The following is a 12,232-nucleotide window of genomic DNA, read 5'->3' on the forward strand; positions in this document are numbered from 1 at the left end:
CCAGGTACTATTGACCTGGATTGGCCACCATGACAATAGGCTACTGGGCTTGATGGACCATTGGTCTGACCCAGTAAGGCTATTCTTATGTTTTCCTACTGGTTTTTGAAATTTTGCCATTTCCAGTTTCATATTTGTGTCCTTTTATTCTTTTACTTAGGGGATAATCTGTTTGTTCTACACCAGAGATCTCAAAGTCCCTCCATGAGGGCTGCAATCCAGTCAGGTTTTCAGGATTTCCGCAATGCATTGAAAGCAGTGCATACACACAAATCTCATGCACATTCATTGGGGAAATCCTGAAAACCCGACTGGATTGCAGCCCTCAAGGAGGGACTTTGAGACCCCTGTTCTACACAGAGAGATATTGCGGACAGATGACTTATTCCACTGGAGGAAATGCAGTTAAATTAAGTCTCTGAAGCTGTCCTTGATGTCGAGACCTGAGTGGGTGCTGTTGTGTTGTTTGTGATGAGTATCTGAGTGAGGTTAAACAGCTGTCTATATGCCAAGACAAGAGTGTCACCCAAGATCAATTAGAGGGTGATATCATCATCCAGGATAAGTTGTACATCCTTGATATTTATTTATTCATTCAGTCATTTAATTTTTTAGCCTGTCCGCCCAAAGGAGCTCAGAACGGGTTAATCAGATACTCAATCATTTTAATTATCTGTCCCAGAGGGCTCACAATCTATATAATAATAATAATTTTATTCTTATATACCGCCAAAGCCATGAAAGTTCGAGGCGGTTTACAACAAGAAGTGCTGGACAATCAGCGAAGAGTTTACACTACATTGTTATCAAACGTGAGCCATGAGGTTTCAAGGCAGTTTACAATGAAAGGAGCTGGACAAACAACGAAGTGTAATGTATCTAGGGCAATGAAGGATTAAGTGACTTGCCCACAGTCACAAGGAGCAGCACAGGATTTTAACCTACAGACTCAGGGTGCTGAGGCTTTAGCTCTAATCACTACACCACACTCTCTTCAGTGATTTCAACTGGAAGCTGTAAGTGGCAACTAGGGTGTTCTGTTATTTTCATTTTTATGATGGTACTGTAGCAGATTGTTTCTGGACATTTGTTTGGTTATACTGATCTTCTTTCTAACTTCATGGAATGGATATTGTAATCTCTGAAACATTTGCTGTAGTTTCTTAACAAGAGACGTCAAAACAAATGAGGTTGTACCAAAGGTCTTAGCTGTAGACAATAGAGGACAGTGATGGTTGGAAGTAAATAGAAATTATGAAAGTCAGTGGGTTTCTGGTATAATGTGGTTCATATATGTCCCTCATGCAAAATTATAAAATGGTATACAGAAAATGAACTTGCTGTGTGGACTGTTCTAGGCTCATACTGATGGTGGAGTGGAGCTCAATAAATTCCTGATGGAATTTCTTCAAGGTTTCAAATCTGTGGGTCCAGGTGATGATGATGTCAACACTGTATCCTGATTAGAGGTTTCTGTGTGTAAGAGTTGAGGAAGTATTGTTTGGAACCATTAGGTTACTTATGGCTTTGCCATTGATTTGCCAGTACAAGTCCTTGTCAAATCTGAAATAGATGTGTGTGAGGATTAAGCGCTAGAGTTTGGAGGCCACAGCTATAGCAGCATCTGGGATAATGTTTCTGATGGCCTGCAGACCATCATGGAGGACATTGATTCTGTAAATTCAGAAAGCAATTCTCAGATAACCATAACGCTGCAAACTACATAGGCACTTTCAATGCATATACTTTAATCAAATTTGTCCAATTACCCCTGTTGCTCCTCTCTGAAAACTAGCAAACCCAAAGCATATGTTATATTAATTGTGGACTTATATCCCGCCAAATCCTCCTAAGTGGAGATTGGGGTGGGTTAGAGAAGATAATCAAAGCAACATAATCCTTAAAATAACAGCAGTCATTAAAGTAATGGCAATCAGTGTGGTGGTACAGTAGTGTCTATAGCAACAACAGCAGTCGGTGTAACATTAACGACAGACATCAATATAGTAAACAGTTGTAAGTGTACATTGTAGGTGTCTGATTTGTTCTAAGTATAATGTTAAGAGCAGGCATATATTCTGCACCTGCAGTTGGAGTGGGTGGTGAATGAAGGGCAAAAGAGCTCATAAACAGTTAAAAATTGAAAATGATTGACTCATATGCATCCACAGAAATGCTTATTTTCCCTTGCTTAAAGAACAAAAACTATACATAAGAACATAAGAATTGCCGCTGCTGGGTCAGACCAGTGGTCCATCGTGCCCAGCAGTCTGCTCCCGTGGCGGCCCTCAAGTCAAAGACCAGTGCCCTAATTGAGACCAGCTCTATCTGTGTACGTTTCGGTTCAGCAGGAACTTGTCTAACTTTGTCTTGAATCCCTGGAGGATGTTTTCCCCTATAATAGCCTCGGAAGAGCGTTCCAGTTTTCCACCACTCTCTGGGTGAAGAAGAATTTCCTTACATTTGTACAGAATCTATCACCTTTTAACTTCAGAGTGTGCCCTCTCATTCTCCCTACTTTGGAAAGGGTGAACAACCTGTCTTTATCTACTAAGTCTATTCCCTTCAGTATCTTGAATGTTTCTATCATGTCCCCTCTCAGTCTCCTCTTTTCAAGGGAGAAGAGGCCCAGTTTCTCTAATCTCTCGTTGTACGGCAACTCCTCCAGCCCCTTAACCATTTTAGTCGCTCTTCTCTGGACCCTTTCGAGTAGTACCGTATCCTTCTTCATGTACGGTGACCAGTGCTGGACGTAGTACTCCAGGTGAGGGTGTACCATGTCCCGGTACAGCTATAGAACCTACCTGGCCTTTCTACCACATTTAGGAAATGTAATTTCTGTTTAGACCATTTTTTTAACTGGTAATGCTTCTGAAGATAGCTTATCCCATTGACTTGCTCAGTCCAATAACGCAATTTGAGCTCATTCTCCTCATGATCCCTGAGATCAACCAGGATCCCTAAAGCTCCAAACCAAGGATCATGGGCCTATTTATAGCACAAACTAGCCATCCAAAAGATGAAATTATTTCAAGTCTCACCACAAAAACAACATTAAGCCGTAGTTCTACCCAAATAACCTAAGATAAGACTGCAACAAAACACAACATTTCTGGAAATTTACTTAGGCTCCTTGAGAAGATTTATGATACCAGCATAAAAGCATAATAAATTCACCAAAACACTGCAATAAGGAAGTTCAGAATACTACGGGGACAGCTGGAACCACAGATCATAAAAGTTTTAATCTCTGAAATCTATAAAGAATATCTTTATTCCCAAGAGATTTTTTTTTAACAGTGCTTTAAACATTAAGCACAAGATTCTGCATTTACAAGTTCAAGTTTCAAGTTTATTAAAAATTTGATATACCACCTTATCATTTATTTCAAGGTGGTTATACACTTTAAAATCGGGTAAAAATAGATAATACAATTATACATACCTTTAACAAAATAAACATACAAGATTAGACAAAACAATGACATACACGATTACCGTATTTTCACGCATATAACGCGCGCGTTATACGCGTTTTTACCTACCGCGCATACCCCTCGCGCGTTATATGCGTGAGCGCGGTATACAAAAGTTTTTCTACATAGTTCCCACCCCGCCCGACACCCGATTCACCCCCCCCATCAGGACCGCTCGCACCCCCACCCCGAACGACCGCTCGCACGCGCTCCCACCCGCACCCGCATCCACGATCGGAGCAAGAGGGAGCCCAAGCTCTCTTGCCCGGCCGACTCCCCAACTCCCCGACAATATCGGGCCAGGAGGGAGCCCAAACCCTCCTGGCCACGGCGACCCCCTACCCTCACCCCGCACTACATTACGGGCAGGAGGGATCCCAGGCCCTCCTGCCCTCGACGCAAACCCCCTCCCTCCAACGACCGCCCCCCCCCCAAGAACCTCCGACCGCCCCCCCCAGCCGACCCGCGACCCCCCTGGCCGACCCCCACGACACCCCCACCCCCCTTCCCCGTACCTTTGGAAGTTGGCCGGACAGACGGGAGCCAAACCCGCCTGTCCGGCAGGCAGCCAACGACGGAATGAGGCCGGATTGGCCCATCCGTCCCAAAGCTCCGCCTACTGGTGGGGCCTAAGGCGCGTGGGCCAATCAGAATAGGCCCTGGAGCCTTAGGTCCCACCTGGGGGCGCGGCCTGAGGCACATGGGCCCAACCCGACCATGTGCCTTAGGCCGCGCCCCCAGGTGGGACCTAAGGCTCCAGGGCCTATTCTGATTGGTCCACGCGCCTTAGGCCCCACCAGTAGGCGGAGCTTTGGGACGGATGGGCCAATCCGGCCTCATTCCGTCGTTGGCTGCCTGCCGGACAGGCGGGTTTGGCTCCCGTCTGTCCCAACTACACAAAGGTACGGGGAAGGCGGGTGGGGGTGTCGTGGGGGTCGGCCAGGGGGGTCGCGGGTCTTTATAAGTGCTCATGCCTAACTCATTGTCTTTATAGTGCTCATGTCTTTATAGTGCTCATGCCTAACTCAGGGTTACCCGTGTGTCCATTTTTACGTGCGTGTGTGTACACGCGCCGGAATGAGATATTGTCATCACAACAGCCCGATTCAGCCCTTCCCTGCAGCAATCAATACAGATAAGTGATGGCAGTAACTTTCCGTGCCGCTGACACAGCTGAAACCTGAACACAGTAACTCATTTGAGTTCGCTGCACAGTCTCTTCTCGTGGGCTCTTATTAGACTCTCTGCTGTGTCTTCCAGAAGGGAGGATATTTAGTGGGCAAGCCATAAGCTTCTAATAAAAGCATTTATGAGGGGGCGGTCGGAGGTTCTTGGGGGGGGGGCGGTCGTTGGAGGGAGGGGGGTTTGCGTCGAGGGCAGGAGGGCCTGGGATCCCTCCTGCCCGTAATGTAGTGCGGGGTGGGGGTAGGGGGTCGCCGTGGCCAGGAGGGTTTGGGCTCCCTTCTGGCCCGATATTGTCGGGGAGTCGGCGGTCCTTCGGGGTGGGGGTGCGAGTGGTCCTGCCGGGGGGGGGCAGGGCAGGGCAGGGCGGGTAAACGGAGAGTCGGGACAGCGCACGGAGAGTCGGGGAGGGCGAAAGGAGAGTCAGGGTGGCCAGAGGAGAGTCGGGGCGGGCGAAAGGACAGTCGGGCAGCATGCGCGGTATACCCGTGAGCGCGGTATACAAAAGTTTTTGTACATAAAATCGTGGTTTCTGCGCGCTATACCCGTGTGCGCGTTTTACACGGGTGCACGTTATATGCGTGAAAATACGGTAATAAGCACATATTAGAACATAGATATGTTGAAAACATAGATATGATGCTAACGCTTTTCTACACTATAGTTTATCATATAGCCGAGGGGCCAATTGCAGATATTAGATGGGGATAAGATGGGTGGTATAGAGTACGTTGGGCTAAACAGATGGGTGGCTAAACTCAAGGCCAAGTTGTTTGTACAATTAAACTAGATATAAAGAACTGATTTAAGTTACAGTGTGTGGCATTAAATTGGAGTCAGAATCCACAAGCGCCAATAAATATCCAGCTTCTTCAGCTACAAGGATCAGAGAAGAGAATAAAGATTCTAGGGTTGATGCTGTAATTCTCAAGGGAGCAAATAACCTGGCCAGGAATAGCATATCTCTAGTACACACAGCTTTCTAAAAGATGGGGAGGGGATAAGGTCCTTGGTAAAGCATATAAGCATTTTCTGAAATGCTGCCTGCCTAGGAAAGGGTGAGGAAAGACTTCATAATACAAAGAACTTCAATGGGTGAGTCATAACCTAGTGCCACAAAGAAATACATAGGAAGATGGGGCAACATTTGGGAAAACAAAAGGCTGTTTCAAACTGATGGGTTACAATCTTCTGTGGCAGGAAAAGGGATCCGTAGTGAGAAATCTGGACAATACGTTTCTAATCATTTAAACTAGCCTATCAACAAGAAAGTCGACGGGGAGACTAGGCAGAAAGATTTTAAAAAAGGATGAAACAATACGTTACTGGAAAGCTACGAGTACAAATGCTCGCTGTCTATGCAGCAATTTTTGGTTCAAGATCTGCAAGGAAGATTTGACTATTGTTTGTTTCAGAGAGACACGGTTCAACCATGTACAGAAATCCAGAAGTGAACATGACCATTTTCAAAACGGTAAAAAACATCTTATCTTGGGTTTTTTCAATTGGTCATTTATTAGACGTGCATCTATCTTTTTGAACCATTTTTGAAAAATACAGATCCAAAAGTAAAAGGCACAAAACAAGCCATTTGGAATGTAGGAGGGGCAGGCATTTTTAGTAGTCTGGCCACACAGACATCCCAGCAGAGCAGTGGGGCATTTCAGGGAGCATTGCAGTGAACTTCACATAAAAGGTTCAAAGTACACACCACATCATAACCCCCTTATATTGCATGGTGAGCCCTCCAAGACCCACCAAATATCTACTGCACGCCAAAAAATCCTGTGTGCAACGTCTACACTTTCACAAAGTCTCAATCGGCTTCCATAGGCATGTGAACAGAGGAACGAAACATCACACTTAGCTGCAGTCATGTATCCGGGCTTTCCTGAAAACACTTCTACTGTGTATTACCACGCCTGAACGCTGCAGCCAGTTGCACCCGACAGTGAAATCGCCGTTTTGCCAAGCTACGTCAGGGATACACGACTGCAACTAAGTGTGATGTTTCGTTCCTTTGTTCACATGCCTAAGGAAGCTGATTGAGACTTTGAAAGTGTTAATTTTCCACATAGGATTTTTTTGGCGCGCGGTTTCTCTTATGAAGGTGGTTTGCCTCTGGGCTGCTATATTGCCCTTCGTTTTTCACCGGCTACACCAGCTACACCAGTGGCTCACTTAAAAGTGACTTTAAAATCTTTCATATATGAAAAACGGAGGGTTTGGGGTTTTTTTATCAATGAAACTGAATTGAGGTTTTTTCCTCCACATTTTCTCTGATTTGGCTGTGTGGCTGTGTGTATGAATGTACTGGTAGGTGGACTACCACTGTTAAGGGGGGCTCTTTGGTTTCCGTATAGGACATAATCTTATTATTGTGATTATTTGTGTGTCCTTTCCTTAGTAATTTTTGGTAATTGAAATCATTCATTATTATACTGTTGCCCAGTTTGCTAGCTTTCCTAATCTCTGAAAACATTTCTTCATCTGTCTGCTCATTCTATCCCGGGGTACATAAGTATAACCTGCCTTTATATTCCTTCCTTTCACACATGGAATTTCTATCCATATGGATTCCACACTGTTATCTGTGTCATGCAGAATGTTCATTTTGTTCGATTCAATTCCCTCTTTAACATATAGCATAACCCCCCCTCTTCCAATTTGATCTACTCTACCATTGTGATATAATTTGTACCAAGTACTTAAGTTCCTTTAGCCATGATTGACTCATTTAATCTCTAGTCTTCAACTCCTAAAGTCCTCTTTACCTCTACTGACCATATCCCCACTTTCCTGATCTACTTCTTGAGCCTCTATTGTTTATGGTCAACAATAGCCTTACTACAGCCAAATTTCCCTTACCTTGTCACTCCTCTGCTCAGGAGTCCCATTTCTGATCTTGCAATTGTAACCAACTATAGACTTATCTCTAATCTTCCTTTTGTTTCAAAAATAGTTGAGAAAGCCATTGTAACCCAACTCTCTGATTTTTCTATCAAGTATCAATGCAATTTATCCCCATCAAACCAGTTTTTGCTTCCAACATACCCTTCTTGGTCTCCTATACCACATAAGACAAATTCTTGACAGCAACTATGATACTGTTCTATTTTCCCTTAATGTGTCAGCTGCCTTGGACTTAGTGGACCATACTATCCTTTTGGAACACTTGAAAGATCTTATTTGTCAGATTATCCTTATGCAGTTTGTCATTCTGGTACTCTCTCTGAACCAAAATCATTTTCCTCTGGTGTTCCCTAAGGATTTGTTCTGTTCTTGGACCTATACTTTTGAACATTTTCTTGACCCCATTGATTCTCTCCTGCTTTAATCTCTTGGGTTCACTTTTTCATCTATGCTGATGACATTCAGCTTCTTCTCCCACTTGATTCACATACTCCCTTCTAAAAAAATTAAACAGGGTTGCTACCTGGCTAACAACACACAAATTAAAAATCAGCTCTTAGAAAACAGTTGTTATGATATTTTCTTCTGGAATACCTTTACCAAACCCACCCAGTTTCACCATGAAAGGTGCTATCTTTCATTTACAACAACTACTAAGATCCTTGGAGAATGCGTTATCTTTTTACTCCCACATTTCTAAGAAAGTTTCTTCTTCTTTCCTTGCTCTCCATCACGCTCCATTCATTCACTTTTCTCCATGGGTTCCCTCTGTATTCTTTTACACTCTTTAGTTCTCTCTAAACTTGACTATTGCAATTCAATTCTTACTGGTTTTCTGAATTATCAGCTCCGTCATCTACAGCTTGTGTAGAACACTGCAGTCAGAATCTTTTATCACCGCTCTAAATTCAATCATGTTATCCCTCTTTTGAAAGCTGTACACATTCTTCCAATTACATGTCAAATCCCTATTAAATACAATGTTCTCTCTTTCCACATTTAAACTTCTAGACTACCTTCTTTATTGTTTAATCTCTTAGTTCAGTATTAACCATGGAGAATCCTTCAGTCTTCTCAGTAACATCTGTTGACTGTTCCCTCTTTTAGACAACAATTCGTTGACATTTCAATCATGGCTCCAATTCTATGGAACTCTCTTCCATTCTATCTTTGCACTAAAAGTTCATTCATAAGCTTTAAAACACAATTAAAAATTTATTATTTTTCACAAGCTTTTAACACGTGGAGGGGCATAATAAAAAAAAACGTCTAAGTCCCCTTTTGGCCTAAGGCCCTAAACACTGAAAGTAGAAGCAGGGAAAATGTCCATTATTAAAAAAAACGTCCAAAAGGAGGTTTTTTTTTTATAATGGCCTGCCTCTATGTTCAGCCCAAACCACCACCATGTCTAAACTTATACCCTATAATCAACCTAAAGAAAAGCCTAAGCCCCAAACGTCCAAACCCTAGCGCACCTTTCACTAAGCTGCGATAGCAGTTTTAGCGCACGCTTAGTGAACACAGAATTGCCACGCATGCTAGACACTAATGCCAGCATTGAGCTGGCATTAGTTCTAGCCGCGTAGCGTGGGTTTAGCGAGCGCTAAAATTCTGCATGCGCTAAAAACGCTATCGCAGCTTAGTAAAAGGAGCCCCTAATGTTTTCTTCCTTCCCCTTATGAACTCTTGATATTATTGTAGTCTGTCCTTCTTGGTTTTTCCATGTGTTTTAGTTATGTCTTGTCTTGTTCATTAATTTGTCATATTTTATTGGTTTGTTCCCTCCCCCTTACACTTTTATTATAAACCACATAGATTTTAAAATTGTTTTTAGATTTGCAGTATATCATATAAACTGAACTGAAAAGTCCTTATATAAAATTGTCCCCTATGGAAGGCCATGCTACTTGTGAGAAGGCAATTTACAGACAGCTACTTTACCTGCGAAATCAGTTATTTCCTTGGGTAAGTAGCTTTTAAAATTGCCCTACCCATGGGCAATAATCAGAATACATTGCATGACAGGGAGCACGTGCAGGATAGTTTTGTCTAACTCATATAATGGTATACTGTTTGCTCTGAACACCTGCATGGATAGATTACCTGCTCAGCCTTTTCTTCCATCTCAGTGCAGCCAAGGAATAATAGTTGGACAGAAACATGTTTAAAAAACACAAAGGTTTTCATGGAAGAATACTCAGAAGGCCTGCACAATTAGGCAGTATCCATACAATTGTCTCTCTTCGAAATATGGGCTCTAGACCATTTTATTAACTCTATGACAACTTTTCATTTATTAGTATTCATATTTAAGTTAGTACATTTCCAATCACAGTTAAGTCTCATAAATTGCATACTCTCACATTGTGTCAGATTGGTTCATTGGTCATATGACTTCTTGTATACAAAATAGTGTCATGAAAGTAAAGCAAGCAATTTTCTATATGCATTCATAGATCTTACCTGATTAAACCTCCTTGTAAAGGCAACAACATTAGGGGCAAGGCTGTGTTTTTCCTTTTTGTTCCATCCACAACTAGCCAGCTCCTGAAAGAGAACAGCAAAAGGCTAATTAATAAGCACAATGGGTCAAGCTTAATGGGTAAAGCAGTGGGTTGGGAACCAGAGACATCCAGGTTCAAATCACACTAAAGCTCCTTATGACCTTGGGTAAGTCACTTAACTCTCCACTGCTTCATATCAACCCTTTAATTTAAGTCTTTCAGAACAGGAAAATACCATCTGTACCTCAAAGCAACCAGTATTGAAAAGGCACACGTTAAATCTGAAAAAATTATATCTATAATAGGAAAAGTATTAGAATAACGCAGTTCATTTAGAGCAGGGGTGTCAAAGTCCCTCCTCGAGGGCCACAATCCAGTCGGGTTTTCAGGATTTCCCCAATGAATATGCATGAGGTCTATTAGCATACAATGAAAGCAGTGCATGCAAATAGATCTCATGCATATTCATTGGGGAAATCCTGAAAACCTGACTAGGTTGCGGCCCTCGAGGAGGGACTTTGACACCCCTGATTTAGAGTGAAATTTTCAAAACTATTTCCACAAGAAGAAGAGTGCTTTACTATAGAAACAGGTTCTTTGAACAATACTCATTCAAACGTACAGGCAGATGAATGTATGCTCCCCAATTTCCATCTATATTTAGCAGAAGGGTGCCTGGAGATAGGGATAGGACAGGGGCTGAAACAACATGCATGTTTTTGCTCAGATTTAGCAGAGGCTTTCATGGGGGTAAGTTTATGGTAGAATCTGAAAAATGTGTCAAGCAGAAGAAAGTAAGAGGAAGACTAATTAGATTCCAACTTAAAAACAACAATAAACTAATAGATTAATATTAATGAAGTATACTATAAAAATAATTATATGTAACAGGAACCTAAGTCTATAGATCCAAATTTGGAAGAGAGTTTTGTTTTGGCTATTAAAGCCTTCCTCAGGAGGCAACAGAATATTATTCAGAGTCTGCGTATGTGAAGACAATACTGTCAGCACTGCAAAGGATTATCAGTAACAAAGCAAAATGCTTCTTGTATATTTTCAAAAGTATGTGTGCTGTTTTGGTTAGAACAAGTATGTGCAGGAAAAAAACCAAAAAAACCAAGATATGAGATCTTTTTCCTTAGGTAATTTTTAAAGTAAAAGTGCATTTTTACTTTCAGTTTGAAAATTAGTACAAGTCCAAGAATATAAAGTATCTACAGACTTTGAAGCTATTAGTATGAAGACTGTTCACCAAGAAAGCCAGAAATGGTCACTTAAGGGGCAAAGTTTAGATACGTGTGAACTCATGGAGGGTAATTTTATGAACAGGTCACTTAGAATAGATGAAGTCTAAGTAGGTGACTAGTTTGAGGCTATTTTATGAAAACACACAGGTGCCAACATGTCTTTGTAAAATAGGCTCACATAAGTTGCAAGTAGCTAAAGCATAGCTACTACATTTAGACTTGATTGGGTACTACATGATTTCACCCAAACATGTCCACATGCCTAAAAGGTCAGAGACCTAGACTTCTATCTAGAGCTGTACCGAGAAGCATATTTTACAATTTGGCTGGATACAAATAATGAAAAATATTAGTCAGCCAAATACGAATAATGGAGACTGAATTTTAACATAACAAATTATAAAAGCAGCAATGTGAAATCAGAGATCAAGTGTTTATTTCAATAGGATTTAGTTCAGTGGAGCTCTGGATTATTCATATTCAAATTTAAAGCTGAATACAATGTATTCAGGGCATTATTTAGGGCAAAATCGAATACCGTATATACTCGAATATGAACCAAGATTTTTGGGCCAAAAAAATGAGGGCCTTGGTTTATATTTAAGCTTCCTTTTTGATGATGGTACTTTTTTTCCTCCTTTCCCCACCCAACGACCAATGCTGTTATTTTCCACCCCACCCCACCCCCAATGTCCACCACAGCTATCCTCCACTCCCCTCTGATGACTGGCACTGTTGTCTCACCCCTCCGATGATCAGCACTGCTATCCCCCCTAATAACTGACATTGCTATCTTCCTTCCCCATCCTGATTACCAACACTCCTATCCTCCACTACCTGCTACCTCCGCCCCAGACCGACATGCTACCCCCACCCCAGACCGACATCACACATACAGTTCCAGGACCCA

General features: G+C 42.2%; 1 protein-coding gene across 1 annotated transcript in view; it reads right to left on the reverse strand.

The window, feature by feature from the left end:
- RALGPS1 (Ral GEF with PH domain and SH3 binding motif 1) overlaps positions 1-12,232 on the reverse strand; it is a 643,064-nt gene that overhangs the window by 409,497 nt on the left and 221,335 nt on the right. The window contains 1 exon segment of the mRNA XM_033960779.1: positions 10,035-10,118. Within this exon segment, the coding sequence (XP_033816670.1) occupies positions 10,035-10,118 (84 nt within the window).

The sequence above is a fragment of the Geotrypetes seraphini genome, chromosome 10 (genome assembly GCF_902459505.1).
Source record: "Geotrypetes seraphini chromosome 10, aGeoSer1.1, whole genome shotgun sequence".
In the NCBI taxonomy this organism is placed as follows: Eukaryota; Metazoa; Chordata; class Amphibia; order Gymnophiona; family Dermophiidae; genus Geotrypetes; species Geotrypetes seraphini.